General features: G+C 41.8%; 1 protein-coding gene across 6 annotated transcripts in view; it reads left to right on the top strand.

The window, feature by feature from the left end:
- Window positions 1–1040: 1040 nt before the first annotated feature.
- The window catches only part of LOC139659485 (protein bicaudal D homolog 1-like), a 33509-nt gene continuing 14409 nt past the window's right edge, over window positions 1041–20140 (top strand). For all 6 annotated transcript variants that reach the window (XM_071537777.1, XM_071537778.1, XM_071537776.1 and 3 more), the window contains exon 1: window positions 1041–1259. In XM_071537777.1, the coding sequence (XP_071393878.1) occupies window positions 1041–1259 (219 nt within the window). The remainder of the gene's footprint in view (window positions 1260–20140) is intronic.

Raw genomic sequence — 20140 nt, 5'->3', positions numbered from 1 at the left:
ACACATTTGGTTTCCCTCATCCAGTGTAGGAGTTAGTAAAGCAAGTCTTTATTCTTTGTATTTATTTATTTATTTATTGACATTGTAACTTTACCCCGCCATTCCTTCCAACCCCATGGTTATTTTTGTCTCTGTCCTTATTTTGTTGTGTAACATTGTTTCTGTGTCTTTTGTCTTGACTCAATAATAGCCTAATAATAATGATAATGATAACAATAGGCTAAGTTAATACTGTGTTGTTTCTGATGTGTTTAATTTTCTGAATGTGTCTTCCAGTTTTTTGTAAAGTACCGTGTAAACTACTTTAAGAGACATAAAGATTATTATTATTATTATTATTGTTGTTAGTAGCAGTAATAGTAGTAGGCCTATTATTATCATTGTTGTTATTATTAGTAGTATTATTATTAGCATAATAGTAGTAGTAGCTAGTATTAGTAGGCTAGTAGTAGTAAAGGAAGAGGAGGAGGAGGAGTGTCCATTTTATAAATAATATTAAAGAGAAAAATATTGTTTTTGTAATTCCAAAGTGAGCAGTCTCATCTCCAGGGGGCGCATTCAGCCCTGCTCTCCCGTGCTTTATCCTATCTAAAGGAGGGACAGTCACACTGAGGTTCAAACCCCACCGACAGACCCCTCACTCCTCTGCTCCGGTCGACGTCAGCCTGCAGGAGGATGGGAGAGAGCAGCCAGTGTGCCTTGCTTCATGGCTGTAGGAAGAGATGGCGCCCCGGTCCCGGTGAATAAGCAGAAATACAGAGGGAGGGGGAAGGATGCGGGAAGTGTGTAGCTGCATCATTTAGTGCATCGAATGGAAGGAGCTGACTCTCTCTGGTGGTGATGGAAACGCTTTAGGGATATTTACGGATTTATTTTTTTGTACATGCGATTTTAACCACTGGTTTGATTCCGTGGAGGGGAGGTGGTGGGGTTTGTTGTCTACCTCAGCTGTTTCTCTCTCCGGGGCGGCTCTCTGCTCATCCGACGCAGGGAGGAGAGGAGAGGGGAGAGGAGCGGGGAGAGGGAGGGAGAGAGGGGCGATGGCCGCGGGAGGAGGAGGATGCGGGGAAACGGTGGAGCAGTGCCGGGCCGAGGTGGAGCGGCTGACCCGGGAGCTGGCCGAGGCCAACCGGGAGAAGATCCGGGCGGCGGAGTGCGGGCTGGTGGTTCTGGAGGAGAACCAGACCCTGAAGCAGCAGTGTGCGGATCTGGAGGCCGAGCAGGAGGCGCTCAGGCTGGAGCTGGAGCAGCTGCAAGAGGTGGGCTCAGTGACCAGCAGTGTGTGTCGAAGTAACGCATTACTAGTCATGACTCATTTAAAAAACAATGTCGTTACTTTACTTACTAACTACTCCCTGGGAGCAGTAATTCGTTACACAAGGCATTAACTTTCCGTTACACCCCACAAAATTAACTTGCGAAGTTAGCTACAAGTAACGTTACGCTCAGCTGGGTTATGACCAGTCTGGTACTCGTTACTCGAAAAAGTAATGCATTTCTCACGACTCGTTTCAAAAGCAACGTCTTTCGTTACTTTAATTACCAAGTTACTCTTGGGAGAAGTAATTCCTTACGTTACTCATTACCTTTTCCGTTACACCCAACAAAAATGACTCAGGCAGAAACTGGTGCAGCTAACGTTACAAGAGGTCGGTTCAGCACGGTTATGGCTAATGCTAGGGCTTGATACCATAAAAAGCAAAGTCATTTCATGGTATTACTTTACATTATATTAGCCATTGGAAACGTCATGTAGTTACTTTACTTACTACTCTCTTGGCAGTAATTCGTTACACGTAACGCTACACCCTACAAAATTGACGGTTGGTGTCCTCTCCTAGCTTAAAAAATCAGGACTCGGTTAGAAACCAGACAGCGTTGACGTCCAATGTTTTGTCAGCATTTTGCTCAATAAAATCACACAAATGAAGATATTTCGACTTTATTTAAACTTTATGATGGAAACACATTTGATTGTAGATTGTGGTGTGATTTTAGGTACGTTATCACAGTTTTGGATACTAATTCAACCTCAGTCTGCTATTTAGAGGGGTAATGACAAAAGTAAAGGGGGGGAAGTAATGATAGCCTATCACTCTGTTATGAATGATGGAAAAGTTCATAAGGGAATATATTTTAGTGTGGACATTTTCAGATGCTGCATATGGTTGTAAACTTTGTGACTGACAGGGACAAAAGACTTTGGGTACAGTAGTAGCATTGCACATGTAAACAAGCCAAGGTTAACAAGCTTTTAGACATTATTGAATTCCTAAATCTCTCAGACAATTTAGTGATGGCTCACTTCAAGTTATACTAGAGTAAAATGTATTGTAGAGAGTCAAAAGTAGAAGTCCTTGCATGAAGGGAAGTGGGCGAAGAGCAGGTCTGAATTTCTCACTTTTCCCTTGACCATGTCTTAAACAATGTACGCCATTGTTTCAAATCTCATTTTACAAATCTTAGTTACCATGGCAAATCGACTGAGTCCCTTTACTTTACAACGTGTGGGAGTAGTTGCAGGGACTGGGTGTATTACACATATACACAAACTCACACCTGGGAGTTGCCCAGTACAACAGGCCTTTGTTGACATACTTGTTGCGGCAGGAGAAAGCTCATTCACTTCCACCACTCACATTTCCTCAGATGGATTGTGGATTCAAACAAGCAACCTTCTGGTCACAAGCTCAACTGTCTATCCATTAGGCTATCAGTGCCTCCATATTAATGGTTTGCAAAATATATTGCATTGCAAAGTGCTACTCCAAGTTGTCAAAGCACTTTACATTACATGAGGCATTTGACCAAACCCATCACCAATCTGGATTTGCCATGGGTGACGCATGGCAGCCAGATTACAGCAGACTGTCTTCCACGCATCAGTATATTGTCACTCAGCCTTGAAGTTAGAGAAACAAGCTTGTGACTGGAAGGCTGCTGGTTCGAATCCTCAGACTGGTTTGGGAAAATTCGGGTGGGGAAAGTGAATGAGAAACACTGGTTGTACTGGGATGGTGCGAATGTAACTGCGTAAATGTGAAGCAGGGAAAACTTTCCCTGTATTTAAAAAAAAAAAACAACACCACTTTTTCAAGCACCAGAAATTGTCAGACTGCAGACTATTATACTGTACCTACCTATATGTTTGATTTTGTTTTACAAGGATGTACAGCCACAGGGACTTTTTGCAACCAGCTGCCTGATAGTTGTGGTATCACAGTATTTGTATGATAGTATAATTGTTTCTGATACAGGTCCTCGGTGCAGGCTGGCATAGGCGGATTATGAGACAAAGGGCCCCTGGGCTAGGGCTGGGCGATATGGACCAAAAATCATATCTCTGTATTTTTAGGCTGAATGGCGATACACAATATATATCTCGGTATTTTCTACGAAGTAGGCTAAATGTTCAGTTGTAAGTCAAAGCCACATGTGAGATGTCACAAGCACTTTTATTAAAACAAGACTGTGATCAAAATAAAATGCAAAGACAGGGTTTCCTTCCCTGTTTTAGAACAGGCTGGTAAGTTCAGAAAATTACATCACTTTATTGTAATGCAGCCGTTAAAACCAGGAAAAGACAACACTTATGCCATATCACGATATTACGATATCCAAAATCTAAGACGATATCTAGTCTCATATCACGATATCGATATAATATGGATATATCGCCCAGCCCTACCCTGGGCACAGATACCTACTCAGTGGGCCCTATTCTGACAGAGTGGAAAACAACATTTTGGGGTCTTCGTAAACCATGACTTTACATTACGAGGCCTTTGGACAATAATGCAGCGCTTTACTGCTAAAGCACTATAGATAAACTGAGGGGAACACTCACTTCGACAGTGCTATGGTGACACCTTCAAAACAAATGTTTAGGTTATTATAGGGGGAATATTGGTGTTGATATAAATGACTAAGCCCTGTGACTGGGCAGTAAATGTAAAGTTAGTGACAGCATCATCATGTATCAGGCTCTGGCTTAGTGGCCCCCCTGAGCTCTTGGGCCCGTGGGCCTGTGCCCGGTTGGCCCGTTCAGTAATCCATCCATGCAGGCTGGTGCATGCACATGGGGGTTTGGTGCCTTTGCTCAGGAGCACTCAGGCAGTAGGCACACTGTCGATTCTGGGGATCAAACAAGCAACCTTTCAACTCCCATCATTCAAAGTGCATTTAGCCTCAATTTATGGCACAATTTCTGACGATCATGTTCATGTAAGTCTGCACAGTAATCTATTTCACCGTCGGCCTTGGGAGGTGATTTACTTCTGCTCAGTCCGATAATCAATCTCAGCTAATGAACTGTGCTGGGTTGACTTGTGATCAACTCATTTTTCTCGATCGATATGCATCAGAGAACAGCATTTTCCTGCATGTATGGTAATGCATGGCAACATTAATTCACCGGTTTGTTAGCTGTAATACCGACAGGCGTTGAGTCAGAAGCTGACTGCGCGTTTACATGCTGAAGGTCAGTGTGTGTGTGTGTGTGTGTGTGTGTGTGTGTGTGTGTGTCTGAGGAGCCATGATATTGGCTGAGAGACATCGAGGAAGCAGCCAGCAGTCCCAATTAATACATATGACGTGTTAATAGTATTTTTAACCCTTATTTAAACAGGCAAGTTGACAAAGGACATATTGTTATTTACAGCAATGGCTTGTGGGAGTAATTGCCGGAGAAGGGAAGGTTACACACACACACACACACACACATACTTGGAAGCTGCCCAGTACTACAACAGTCTTGCACTCTTGGCCACTTTGCAGCTCTACTGGAGCAGTTGGGGGTTCAGCGCTTTGCTCAAGGGAACTTCGACATAATTGCTGAGGGAGGGGAGAGCGTTGTCCATTCACGTTCCTCACCCACATGTTCCCAGCCAATTCTTCCATTAAAACCAGTAATCTCCCAGCTACAAGCCTGTTTCTCCTCCTTTCCCACTCTGCTTCTCTCCTTCGCATGTGACGGCTATATGGCAAACACATGCAGAGTCGTGACTGAGACCTTTGCCGTCTTGCATTAAATACAGGGGATTGTCTTTTCAGGCTAATATGTAAATCTCATTCTCAGAAGATGTGAAGCTCTTTACTCTTTCCCCCTTCACTTCTCTCTTTCCTAACCTCATATCTCCCTGCCTCCTGTCTCTCTGTCCTCCACCCTTTGTCTCCCTCCTGTCTCTCCTTTCTATAAACTCTCTCCTTCCCCTATACCTCTCATGGGCTGCACCCGTCTATCTGTGCACACCATCTTCATCCAGTCTCCATTCCAACACCGCTAACACGATACCTCTCATTTCGTCTCAGTTGACTGCTATTGATCTTCTCTGTCGCAAGGCATGCTGTTTGGGAAAATGGTGAGAGGGGTAATACCTCATAAATTAGTTTATTAGTTTCACTAAAAGGCTAATGACACTGAAGTTTAGCTTTCAGATATTTCTGGGCCCTATGGCAGTCTGGTCTACACTATAGTGAGCAGTCGCTGTCTTCCATAAAGTTAGAAATAACCAAGAAGAGTTTCTACTGTCTACCTTTCTTGTCATATCATACCTCACAGCTCCATAGAGAATGAACTGGAAAAGATGATAAAAGAGACAGTAATATTACTTGCAAAAGGAGACAGCAGCTTTACTTAGATGCAAAAATTGAGAAAAAAAACAGCAGTGAATCCACAAAATCAGTTTCTCACACTGTCATTGTGCCTTTTTTCTGAATTTGGACTTGTTTTGAATATAATGAAGGATTTTCTACAATGTGCAACTGCAATTCTGCACAGAACCGTAATACCTTGTTCTGGAGGACACCCAGCCCCCTGAGTAAAACAAACTGCAGCCTTTTCAAAAGTAAAATTGTCAATATTGTGTTTTTTTGAGGTTTTTAATTAATGATGCAACACTCTTTTGAAGGTAACAGTGAATTGATACATAACCAGATCCTTTCACATGCTTGTCTGCAATAGATTTAAGCTATATACAGTAGGAGAACCTGCAAACACTCCCAAATTGAAACTAACCTTTTAAACTAATAAAGTGTTTTCAAAAATCATTTGTTTTTGCAGCCCTGTATTTACACTGAAATGAAAGAATGAGATCAAAACTTATTTTCCACCTCACCAGGAGTCGACTCATAAGGTCAGACCTCCATCACTAGCGGAAACTCAGCAGGCACTTTAAGTGTTTTCCGTTGGAGTTCGGCTCAACTGTGAGGAATGCTGGATGAAAGGGCATCAAGTCTAACTCTATATAAATAGCTTTTTCTATAAATGATTCACTTCAGCATACTTTAAACATTGAAGCGTGTGGTAGACTGAAACATTACTATTTCATAGGCATACATACTTGCAAGCAACTCTGATTATAAGTACCATTCACAATATAATTCTCTATCTATCTATCTATCTATCTATCTATCTATCTATCTATCTATCTATGTATCTATCTGTCTATCTATCTATCTATCTATCTATCTATCTATCTATCTATCTATCTATCTATTGTGACTAAACTAACACTGTTACACAATTCTCTAGGAAAAAAATATATTGTAACAGTTCATCTAGTCTTGTATTCAGTCTTAGATTATTCTTCTTCTCAGTGAAAATTGAAAAAAATCTGCCAAGGGGTGAGATAGTTTCACTTTTATCCAATGCAAATCTACATGAATCAAGGATTTTATTAAATCCAGTGGCATTTTCTTGATGTCGGTGGAGTGATGCCTTTTTCCACCTAGTTTCAAGAACTTTATTCTTGTTTCTAGAAAAATAACTGAAACTGCGTTGAAAACAAAGTTATCTCATCTCACTGCCAAGATTTTCAGACCGACTATGAGATGATTTGTTAGATGGACATTTTCGAGACCCCATCTTTGTTGCTTTCAGCCCTTCATTTTGTTGTTGTCATACACATTAGCTAATTGGGTGACATCGACTGGCTGGTTCAATCTAATAACTGAGGGTTTCACAGCAGGAGGAAGCCTCACACGGCTCCATTACTGGGCTGTAAAGAGCTAGCCACAGCTCACTACTAATTAGCTTGCTCTACAGGAGTTCATTACATTGATTTGTACAGTGAGCTTAATCTCCACTTTCTGCTGTTTGTGATTAGGCTCAACGCCAGTTCAAGTATGGAAGATGAATAATAGATAAGGTGATGATGATACAGTGTGAGATATATTTAAGCGTCTTTTTATTTTTCTACATGAATCAATCAAACATAGACATTAATCCATCCCTTTAATCCCAACCTCGCATGTCTCTCCATAATTCCCAACTCATTATAACTTTCTGTGTGTTTTTTGGGATGGTAGGTGAATTTAAAGTGTATCCTTTTATATGCTAAATAGGTTTTGTCACTGTTTCAAAAGCCAATAGCGTAATCGTGAGTGGGAAAATAACAATGTTCTGCATTTCTGAAGAGTAGATTTTTTTGGAGATGAAACAATTTCATCTCTTGGCTGTGAAGATAAATCATGGCTGCTGACCAAAGAGAAGGGTTTGTAGTTCCCTCTCCTCTGTCAAATATTTTCTTTGTCTGGGAAACTGTATTTTTGCCCAGGTGAAAAGAGTGCTGAAATATTTAGTAGGAGTGCAGTTACTTCAGTGAGATTTCACTCAAGTGGAAATATGAGTCAAGGAATTATGCAAGTGAAGTTTTCACAAGGTCATCTTTCAGACAAAATCATTAGGATCAGCATAATTAGTTATTTTCCGCCTCTGTGTTTTTGTTGACTGTTTGATGAGCTTGTTCCATACTCCATCCCATATCAGCATCCTATCCATGCTGCCTCCTCTGTTGTAGCAGCATCTCTGTTACTAATACCTTGGCATCTGGCGTGATTGACACGGTGCCACCAGACTTCCTGTTAGGCACGAGACAGAGAGGTCAACACAGGGGTTAATGTCTCCACACTCACTGTGGCTTACTGTGTGTGTGTGTGTGTGTGTGTGTGTGTGTGTGTGTTTTTGTGTTCTTTTGTACTTATGAGGCCCACATGTCCTCACAAGGATAGACAGATGAGGAAAATCCTCCAAAGTGAGGACATTCTGCCAGTCTTCACTTCTCTAAGGGTCTAGTTTGGTTTAGGACTCAGGGTTAGGTTAGGTTAGGTTAAGGGTTAAAGGATAAGTTCAGTGATTTTGGAGATATATATAATTTGTCTCTTACATACCTGTAGTACTTGAACCCACAGAGAATACTGACTTATATTTTGTGCGTGAAGTTAACACCACTTCCCCAGCGCATAAATGGACCGGTCCATTACTATTTGAGATGTTTGGAGGATTTTATACATGCCGAATTTAGAAGACCCTACCGAGTAGTAATAAAGTTTCAAATTATATTTTCCGATGTGTGTTTTTTACTGATAAGTAAGGCAAAAACATTGCCAGATATTTGAATGGACTTTGGCGTGGTAGGAGGGCCTTCAAACAACAACAAAAACGCACAGCCTCGGCCCGGTCCTGTATTTCTGAATGCAGAAATCTACTGTAGCACCGTGGCTGTTCACTTTGTTTCACTTTCACTCATACTATGCTTCAGTAAAGCAGAAATATTCCACATTTAACCTTTAAGAGGGTGATAACCAGGAAGAGCAGGTAACCGCTGTGCTTCTGAGGTAGTTTTCTGCATAATTCAGGCTTTTGAGACACAGTGCTGTCGCTAAGTCCTGTTTTGCTGGGTTTTGGTCACAGCGAGGGTTCACGACCAATCTACAAACAACGGCTTCTTCAAAGGAGCGAGGGCTTTGTGGTTGCACATCAAAGCCAGGGCAGCAAGTACAGACAGGAGGAAGAGGGGTGGGGGGGGGGGGTGGGAGAGGTTTTGTAGTCGTGTGTGGTGGGAGCAGTGGGTGTGACGAGCGGAGCGGTGATGAAAAATGCAGTGTGTGCATTAGCGGCGCTGTCAAGGCTAAAAACAGAATGTTGCAATGGGACCGGCCCAAGGGATGCTCTGTTACTCCGCTGCTACGTCACACGCGTGCCGGCAGCCAATGGGACGCCTCCCTCCCCGAGTTGTTGTCACCGGACACTGACTCCAAGTCAGCTTTCTGTCTCGCTCGCCGAGGTTTAGGATGTAGTGGGGCCTGACCGACCCGTGGGTTATAAATCCTATCCCTCTGTCGATATTGGGGAAGAAAACTCATGATGGTTGCATTAAAAGATGACAAAGTCCTTGGAAAGTATCCCTCAGTTTTTGCTGTCAAGGAGTATTTTTGGCAAAAAACTACACTGAAGGCTATTTGACAACTCAGTATTACTTAAATCAACACTGAAGTCCTCTCTCACAGTTATATATTGTAGTGAATGATATGAGCATTAATCAGTGATTTTGTCAAATTCTGTTGTTTTGTTGACAAACTCTCAGCCTAAGTTTGATTCCGTAATTTACAGTAAGTGAATATTAAAGCATTTTAAACCCAGGATCATGGTGTATCTTTACAAAATAGCTTCAGTGGTCTGTAAACTTTAGATAACCCTTGGACCTGTGCTCCTAAGCAGCTATAGCGTTCCACTGCAGGCCGTCCTGGCTGGTCTCTACCCCTCTGCTCCTGGCTGAGTTATGAACCTGACAGAGCCACATGTTCACAAGCACTTAAGGGCAGACTGGATGTCTAGAAGATGCATGTCTGCAAACGTGTCTGCGCACATGCACACACACACACACTCACTCACACACACAGACACACACACACACGGTGGTGAGGACTTGGTGAATTATTCATTAAATATGAGGTCATGATTTTCCCCAACATAAACCCACTGACTCCTGAGCAAAGAGTCCTCCATTTTTCATCATCATCTCTCACTGTGTTTGGATTTTGAGAAAAGAGAGAAGAAGATATATAGAGGAGTAAAGGGGATGGATGGATCAGTGGCTCTCATACGCTGAATTACAAACGCCTTGAGTACTTTTGATGGCGGGATGGTGATTGGACTGTGGGTTGGTGATTTCTCTGCCTCTGTCAGCCACTATTGTCAAATGTGAAAGGGTTTGCCAGTGCAATCAGAGCTCTCCCACATAGTCGTTGAGATATACTGGGGCTGCTGCCAACAGTAAACCAGTTTTTGGTCAAAATAGGCTTGAGTATAGCAAGATGGTAGAACGACTCCAGGGGAACAATGACACACAAAGCATGTGTGCATTTAAAAAACAAACAAACTCCACAGCACGATTGGCTGGGAAAACTTAGTTGAAGAGAAAAATGGGGATATTATACCTTAGCAAAGACTGTGAGACATTTGAAATGAGATGAAATGGAAGGTGCAACATCATTCATGTTCTCTACCATCTTCTTCTCTACCTTTTTATCTTTACCATCTCTCTGCTCTTCATATAAAATGAAATGGCATTTTATATGAAGAGGACTATTCCAAAACACTATATATCCATTTTGGGGAAATAAAATACCTTAGTTCTAAAATATACATGGTCAAGTCTGTAAAATGTTGTGATTTTTCCAATCAAAACAAAAATCATAATTTGATATGCTGCAAAGTTATGGTTATGCAAAATAAATGGTTATATGGTTAAAATATAAATATGGTTATGTTTTTTTTTCTACCAATCATTTGTAGAAGGTGTCCCTTTATTTAAAATTAACTACTAACTACTACTAACTAATTCAAAATTCAAATATACAACACACATTCATGCCTGGGCCTGGATTTCTATGCTTTGTACATGTCAGAATTATAATTTTTCCATGTTTCTCTTTTCGATAGTGTTATGATGGGTGAAGAAATGGAGAAGGGAAAGGGGGAGTGGCGGGAAGAACAATGGAGAGAGGGAGAGGGAAAGAGGGGATGAAAGTAAAACAAAGGGCCTGCGCCAAGGGAGTGATAGAAAGCGCAATCAAACGAGATTATCCCCCCTCCCTCCCTGTCCCTCCTCCGTCTCTCCCTCCTGCATCTCCTGCCTCCACCCCTCCCCTTTTTCCTTTCTCTCCTCCATCCCTCCTTCTCTCCTTCCCCAAGCTCTCTCTCTCTCGCCTCTACTAATTCCTGTTTTCAGAAGAATGGAATGGGAGCAAAGGGGAGATCGTTGGCTGGCTGTCCGCCTCTGTAAAGGACACCGGAGGGCGATCGAAGGGAGGTTGGGGGGTAGAGAGAGAGGGAGAGAGAGAGAGAGAGAGAGAGAGAGAGACGGTGGATGGTGGAGGTGGATGGAGGGAGGGAGGGAGGGGTGAGCAGTATGAGGTATTGTTTCTCCGTCTCTTCCCACAAGGATAACACGATCTGTACTGGATATGACAGGGATGCTTACCATTCCCCAGCTAGCAGGCTGACACACACACTCACTGTCTCACAAACACACACACACACACACACACACACATTCACGCCCTCGCAAACACACACACACACACACACTCAGGTTATGAGCAAACCAAAACAAAGAGGGGGAGAGTGAACTGAAGGAAGTCAGTAAGGAATTATTTGATTACTTACCGACTCTCGTCTCCTCTTTCATTTCTTCTTCACTGGACAGTATACAACATGACATTGGACAAGCATTTGTGTTTGTGCTTCAGTATAGTAAACTGAAGTATATTGTTGTAGTATATTAGTATATTGTAGTATATTGAAATTGTCATTTAGCATGTTCTTATTTTTAATGCTGTGGATGCTACATTATACAGCACATGTATTGTAGATAGTGTCTAATGTTAGGATTCTTGTATTTCTAAATAAATGTCAGTTTTGCTACTCTTTGATAAACACAATAGTGATTCAACCTATACCCAGCTGATGAAAGCTTTTACATTTGCTGTTCTAGACAATTGGTGTCTGGTAGTGTCTTTCTCAGGAAAATATCCTCTGGCGGCGCACAGGAAGTGATGCGCTTTAAGTTTCTGGCAGCAGGAACAGCTGTTTGTTTGGAATAAACAGAAGAAGAAGAATTGGGTAGTTAGCATGAGCAGCGATAGCCGCCATGGCTGAACAGACAAAGAAGAGAGAAACTAAAACTGCATCAACAGAAGATATAACAGTCCCGCCCACACTGTTTGATTGACAGGTGATCTCTGGGAAGTGCAGTGCAGAAAGATGTCACCAAATTAAAAAAAAAAAATCTCCACTTTATTATTATGATTACCACTTAAGCAGAACCATTAGTATGAATTATAGTTAGTGTTTCTGATTCTGTATGCACTAAAGTTGTAGGTTTCAACAGTACACAGTATGGTTAGGATGTAAGATACTGAACAGATTGAAGACACAGCAGTTTTTCCTGGGTCCACAAACACAAACTACTGTCTAGTAAACTTATTTAATACCTTGTTCACTTGAATAGGGAACCATCCATCCATTAACACTGCAGTGTTTCTCTGATCCTATATCAAACTCCGCTCTCTCCTCTCTCCGTGTCTCTCTCTTTCCTCCTCCCTTTGCCTCTCTCTCCCTCTCTCTCTGCTGCTGTCTTTCTCTCTGTTTGTCTCGCTCTCCTAGATAGAAGAGGATACTGAGGATACTCTCTCTCTTTCTCTCTCTCACTCTCTGTCTCTCCCATGTCTGCAGGGTTTATATTGATCCATGAGACTTAAGAAAGAGAGAGAGGAGGGGGAGATAGTTCCTTTCATACAAATTAAGGCAATAATTCTCAGATTATTTCCTTGAGGGGCTTGCTCTGAAATCAGGACACATATTGCTTTACAAGTTTTAAAGGGATACATACTCTGTGATCAGCTTACCACTGTGCAGGATAATGACAAAAGCCTGGAAAGCCAGCGAAGCATCATCAAAATGCATTGTACCGCACCAAAGACATGAAAATACCAGCCATCTTCTCATCAAACAACAGCAAAATGACCAAGAAGCATTTTTGCTAAAAAAAAAGCCAATGTATTCCTGTAAGTGGAAATCCACCCCAGATCTGAACAGACATTTTGGAATCTCACACAGTTCAGATTTGTAAACATGAACAAGTGTTTTGTAGATCTGCGACAAGAGAGCGAGGGCTGTAATTTGTAATCACAGAAATCACACACAGAATCGCCTCTGCATTCATTTATTTTTAGTCGATTCGGTCTTCAGGCCCCCTCTGAACACACGCTGTAATCAGTGATGTCATCAACAGCCTCTCTGGAGCGGCTCCAGGGACGACGAGAGCCACATGATGATTTTCCAAGGTCATGGACACACTTTCTAGTTCAGTGTTGTTAGCATCACCATGGGGAACAAAAAGTGTAAAACCTCAAAAGAACTTGTTTGAGCCTGCTAAGTCAGTCTCCAATTCACTGTAAATGGAACAGCTCCGGAAAGTGTCATGACACTTCAGATTAAGGCTGCACAGTTAATTCATGTATAATTATTAGGGATAAATAAAAGTTCAAAGACAACAAAGTCTGACTATGCAGAATTGTGTTTATTTCTGAGCCACAAATCTTTCTAGAAATGGCATTGGCTTGCTAGAATGTAAACAATTTAAAAATGTCATTACAAAATTTCGATGGAGAGTTTATGAAATTGTGATGGTCAAGCATCTCATTTGTGATTACTACAGTAGAATAAAATGGAGCTAATATCACGATTCGTTTTTCTTCTGCCCCACGATACGTATTGTCACATTTTTTATTGCGATATATTCAATTTCGATATATCGTCCCATCCCTAATAATCATATATCAAGATTTAAGTTTCCACCATTAATATTCATCGAATATTGGTGTTTCAGCTCTGTTGAAACAAGGTGCTGATATACGTTGCCAAAAGTGCTGTAAAATAATTTGGTTCCTTAACAAAAAATCTGTTTATCATTCTAACTATCATAACTACAGATGTGAGTCTTGGTTCTGTGTTGTCATGTTTTGGGAGGCGGTCAGTTGTTCATGTTGACATGTATTGATTGAGCTGTCCAAAATCATATCAGACAATACATATTTGAATTCCTTTCCAATCAATAACTCTGGTACAGCATGCTCTTACATTCCCAATGTTACCTCACTGCTGCCTTACATTTATTTCACTTTAAGACATTTTCAACTGCAAATTGATCGACTGAACTCTTGGAATCACTGTGTACATAACCCATACAGATACACAATAGCGTTATGATAGGGCAACAAAATGTCTTGTTTCTTTAAAAAAATGTCATTCTAACGAGTGAGATATGAGAATGTGTCATTAGCAGGGATTTGATCAAATGTAAACTTTACAGTAAACGCTGCCCACCTGTGTGTATCTATAGCCACTGAAGGAAGTTCCTGTATGCACTGTGAACTGTCTTCAGATGACAGAAAGGGGTTAGAAAGGTTAGGGAATGCCTGCTGCTAGCCTGGGTTTTAAATTAGACCACCTGCATGGAGAGAGAGGGAGATAGCCATTAAATAATGATGCGTGTGTGTGCTTTTGTGTGTGTGTGTGTTTCCTGCATGTAGTGCAGCATAATTGGCAGTGAACTGACCTTGATTCAGAGTACTGGCAGCCCTCCTGCATTCAGTCATCCAGCGGGGGCCTGGGACACACACACACACACACACTGGCATCCACACAGCCTACTGTCAGCTACCTGGCAGTGATATTTAGCATGTCCCACCTATCGATCTAACCAGACCTCATGGTGGGAGGTTAGCAGTGAAATGAGTAGGAACAGCAGCAGTAGGAATCTGCAGGCAAACTTTTCTGTGAAGGTTTGAAGGTTTAAGCTTTGTTAGTGTAGTCTGCAACCAATTCGACTTTGCTACAGTGGTAAAAATAGACCCGTAACACGAATTTGGAAGTTGACATGTCACACAGTTTATCCTTAGGCTGGAACACAGTTTATAATTCCTATTTATAACATCATTCTGCAGGGTGGTTAGACTGTGGTTGACAGTATTATTACAGTCATTCACATATTCACAAGGCTTCACAGTCTGGCAGTTTCAGAGCCCAGAAATAGCTCAGTGGTATAAATGCTGCTCTGTTTGCTGGTTTTACTGTCCTCGCCTATGACTCTGATAGTAGGCCTGATGCTTGAGGAAGTGTTGTTCAGGCAGCAGAATGGTCAAGTAGTAAGACTGTATTGTTACCAAAGGATCACAGGTTCGACCCCTTTAACATTCTGCCGAAAAGTCCTTGAGCAAGACATTGACCTCCTTCCTGCTCGCTCATAATAAGTCACTTTGGATAAGAGTGTCGGCTAAATGCCTAAAACATAACGTAAATTGTATGCAACTGGCTTCGATGGGGACAGAGGTAACTTGGTGTATGTGTGTCAGGGCATGCATGTGTGTGTGTGTGTTTGTGCTCACACTCTTACTGTGCGTGTTGTGAGCCCGTCTACAGGATGACCGTCTAACCTTAGCGAGAGATATAAAGAGTGTGAATGAGGTTGGAGAGAAGGGAGATGGTGAGAAAGAGAGAGAACAAGGGTGTAAATGTGAAAATTGAGAGGATGAGGAAAGAGAGAGAAACAGATAAACCTGGGCTGCCTTTGCCTGCCTGTTTGGATTGGACAGATCAAATTAAAATTAAGGGCTGCATGATGCACCAACCTAGTATTTTGCATTGGTGTCACATGGCACAAATTAACCAATCTATTGATGTAAAAATGCCATAAACCCATGTTAAAATCTTTAGTTTTGCTGCTAAAGCGTAATTTCTCAAAAAGTTGATCATCAAAGTTAGCTGTAGAAGAAATATTAAAAGAAATATGCAAGGGGAGTGGTGTGTTTGTTTCTCATCTTGAGAATCACTTCTTTGGATAGATTAATATAGGGCTGCAGCTAACGATTATTTTCATTGTCGATTAATCTGACGATTATTTTCTCGATTAATCGATTAGATGTTTGGTCTATAAAATGTCAGAAAATGGTGAAAAATGTTGATCAGTGTTTCCCAAAGCCCAAGATGACGTCCTCAAATGTCTTGTTTTGTCCACAACCCAAAAATATTCAGTTTACTGTTATAGAGGAGTAAAGAAACCAGAAAATATTCACATTTAAGAAGCTGGAATCAGAGAATTTTGACGTATTTTTCTAAAAAAATGACTCAAACCGATTAATTGATTATGAAAATAGTTGGCGATTAATTTAATAGTTGACAACTAATCGATTAATCGATTAATCAAGCAGAGTGCATCCATACAAATGGCTGTTTGACCATGTGACGATGTCATCACCCTTTAAAAGCTGCTGTAATTTGTTTTAATTTTGCACTATCAACCATTTTGTCAGAGCAGGCGTCACTTTCTCCAAATGGCGATTATCTCATTTTGAAACCAAACTCTGTCCTGGCTGTCCTCACACCACAAACCAACACTGAAGTCCTTATCCAGAGACAGTTTTATGGGAAAACCTCCAGTCTGGCTGCATTAGTATGCTGACGGGCGAGCGGCGGTGTGAAGACACAGGGGGGATAGATGAAGAGCGAAAGGAGAGAGATAGATGGAGTAGAGAGAGGGAGGTGAAATAGAGTGATGAAAGGGCTTGGGAAGCGGCAAATTAAGTGTGTCTGTGTGTGTGTGTGTGTGTGTGTGTGTGTGTGTGTGTGTGAGCGAGATGAATCCCTTCAGCCGCTATCAATGCTCATTTCTCTCTGTCCGGCCACCAGGTCCTGTGAGACTGGGCTAGTAGGACACACTGTCTGTCTCTGTGTCCCTGTCTGCTGCAGTCGGCCGCTGTGTGTTTTCATTATCGCTCTATCGCTTTATCCATGCTCTTTCTTTCTGGCTCCCTCCCTCTGTCCCTGTCTCCCCTCTCTCTCTCTCACACTCTCTCTCTCTCTCTCTCTCTCTCTCTCTCTCTCTCTCTCTCTCACTCTGTTTCTGCCGTCTGCTGTCTTTCTTTGTCCTTCTCTGTTCCTGATTTCTGTCTCTATTGCTGCCACTTCTGTTCCCCCTCTCTCTCTCTCTCTCTCTCTCTCTCTCTCTTTCTCTCTCCCTCTCTCTCTCCCCCCCCCCTCTCTGTTGCTGCTGTTTGCTGTCTTTCTTTGCTGTCTATCTCTTTCTCTCCCGCTTTGCCTCCTTCTCTGGTCCTGATTCCTGTTTCAACTGCTGCTTGCTGTTTTTCTTTGTCATTGTGTCTCTTCTGTTCCCCCCCCCCCTCTCTCTCTCTCTCTCTCTCTCTCTCTCTCTCTGTTGTGTTCGTCCTTGTCTCTTTCAGTCTGAGACAGGAGATGAAGTCAGAGTTGGCAGTAAGGCACTGTGTCAGCTAACTAGGACGCTGGTCTCAAAGTGACATCAGAGGCAAGCAGCAGATTAACACATTGCTACTAGCCGGTTAAAACCTTTTAGAGGTTTTCTTTCTAGGAAATGAGAAAAGCGGAAATGGGATGATTTTCCCGTTGACCTACATGCGTTTTTGATTTGGGGTTTGAACGGATTTCACAGGTTCTGGGGTCACAAAGCAGTAGTGCTGAAATGAGTAGTCGATTAATCGATTAGTTGATTGACAGAAAATTAATCGTTTGAATTGTTTTAGTCATGTATCAAGTAAAAATACCAAACACTTGCTGGTTACAGCTTCACAAATGCTAAAATTTGCTCCTTTTCTCCGTTTCATATCATTATAAAATGAATACTTTGGGGTTTTTTGTCTGCTGGTCAGACTAAGTAGGCTAAGCAATTTTAAGAATCACTTTGGACTCTGGTAACTTGTGATGGGCATTTGTCATTATTTTTTTTACTAAATGATTAATTGCTGAAAGATTATTCAATAATGAAAATAATCATTAGTTGCAGCCCTACAAAGCAGCGCACACATGATCATTAAATCTTCAATACAGACAATGAACACACAGCAGGGTTTTGACTAAAACCAGCTGTAGTCTTGCCAAAAGAAACAGAAGGTACTCCTTATCAAAAATTCAACAAAAAAAATGCAAATGAAATACAAATCATTAACAAGGAAAAATTAATGTTGTTTGCTGTGAAAGCTCCCTGATGGACTTGACAGTTTGTCAAACCTCAAACAAAGCCTGGATCAATCTGCTGCTTGCTCCAAAGAGCTCTTTGTAATTTAAAATAGATCTTGAAAATGTAGATGTAAACTGGGCACAACACACACACACTGGATATGGTATGATAGGTTGCTTTGAAAATAGATTTCCAAAACCTTGGCATGGGTAGGCGAGGTTGAGTGTGGTATTATATTATATACAGTAAATATTATTGAAAATCTGTTTAAAATCTACCTGTCTGCTTCAGTCGTGACTGGGGTGAGGTTTGCATTTTCAGAGCAGTTTAGCTGTTGGTGCCAGATAAGATCAATCAGTCCCCAAAATCCAATTCCAGTCCATCTCAAATATTAATTTGACCGAGATCTGTTCGTTAGCGCCGAGAGCGACTGTGCCTCTCCGAGTCTCAATCTCTCTTTCTCTCCCTACGCTTCCTCTTAACGGCTTCCCAAGAATAGCGCTGACTCACTCCATGCAATAAACCAACGCCTTTATTTATCTATAGGAGGAGGAGATGACATTTTTTAGTAGGCTTCTTTGGATTATTTAGCCAAACACCCACTGCCTTTCCACATGCTATCTCTGTTTTGGATCAAACTCTTGCTTAAATCTGGGTTTTCTTTCTGGTCTTGGGATCCATTCCCTTGAATCGCTCATTTACTGTCAGGAATCCAGCCAAGGTCCATTGATTTTTCTCATTTATTCCATATTTAGACCCATATTCAGTTTATTTTGTGTTGCCTTTTGCCTGTCTTTTCTGCTCTGTGTGTCTCTGCTCAGTTCCCTTACTTCCAGCCCCTCCTGCTTCAGCTCCATTGATTGGTTTACCTGTTCCACCTTGTCTCCGCCTCCTCTGCCAGCCAATCTTCTGCCAGCCCATCTATGCACACCTGTCTCCACTTATCATTTAGCTTGATGTGCCAGTTTGTCCCAGTGATTTTTTCCCTGTGTCATTTCAGCCTGTTTCCTGGTTTTTGTAGCCTGACTTGTTATGACCTTTTATCTGCCTACTGGAATCTCTCGTTGCTCTCTGTTTTGTACGGTTGCCTGGATAGTATGGACTTGGACTTTGGGTTTTGGATCAGTAAAGACCATTGAACTTTTACCCTTGCCTCCGCCTGGTGTGTTTCCGCTTTTGGGTCTGAACTACAATCCTGACAATTTACATTATCATTCATATTTGCTCATTAACCACATATTCACTCGTTTTGCCTTTATGCAGATAGGAATGACAGCGAAAATGAGAGATTCAGGGGACTGGATTCACCATGGATTTTCTCTGTCCATGGTGCTGAAACGTTACCATGGTAAAGATAACATTGCAGCGCTGCAGCTCTGGGCTGCATTTCATTCCAGAGGGCTAATCCCTGCGCCCTACACCCTGTGAAGTCACTTCCCTTCGTAGTTAAAACTCTGAAGGGCCGCAGGGAGTAGGGTTTTTTTTCGGGGCCGTCACATATGTGTGTCAACAAGGCAGACGCTCATCAGTGTTGTGAGACTGTCCACTGTCCACGGGATAAACTGCTTTCACCGGCCATTTATTGGTTTCAGAGTAAGTTATAAACCTACTGCATAACTCCCATAAGGTAACAAATTATTTTAATGATTACACTTGTACGTGAACTGTTCGCTGCCGGTCGCCGCCATTGTTGTCGTCGTTTTCTTGATTAGGCTTGTGACGTTGCAAAGAATTGTGGGAGCAAAGTGACCATCACCTGCTCACTTTGAAAACGACTGTTACATAGGGCCCTTAATTGAAGGGGCGAGTTTTACACACTTTGGATTGGAATACCCTTCAATATGACGGCGGTGGGCGTGGCCCTCATCATGTTCACTGTAAAGTGAAGAGCCCTACATTTTGAAATACAGCCCTGGACTTCATTACTCTGTAGAAGTGTATATTCAGAGCTCAGTTACTTCTCTAATCTCTCTTTAAAACCCTTTGACAGGCAAACATAGATGCCATGAACTCGCTACATTATGAAGCTTGAGTCATGTTTTTTATTACTTTTGTCATGTATCATCCCCACCTCTCTCTCTCTGTTTTTGCAGTGTCTCGCTTCACTATACCTCTTGAGTAGAGATGGGACGATATGCTTATCGATACGATTCACAATACGATTCAAACACGATACGATGTAATAAATACAAGTTCAATGACAACAAAGTACAACTGTGCAGAATTATGTTTATTTCTGAGACACTAATCTTTCTAGCAATGGCATTGGCCTGTTAGATTGTAAACAACAATTTAAAAATGTCATT

This window comes from Centroberyx affinis, unplaced genomic scaffold (assembly GCF_046629955.1).
Source record: "Centroberyx affinis isolate AG114_WGS23_722 - 3 ecotype Tasmania unplaced genomic scaffold, CSIRO-AGI_Caff_v1 ptg003122l_1, whole genome shotgun sequence".
Lineage (NCBI taxonomy): Eukaryota > Metazoa > Chordata > Actinopteri > Beryciformes > Berycidae > Centroberyx > Centroberyx affinis.
The sequence above is the reverse complement of the archived record's forward strand: the minus strand, read 5'-3'. Positions and strand labels throughout refer to the sequence as shown.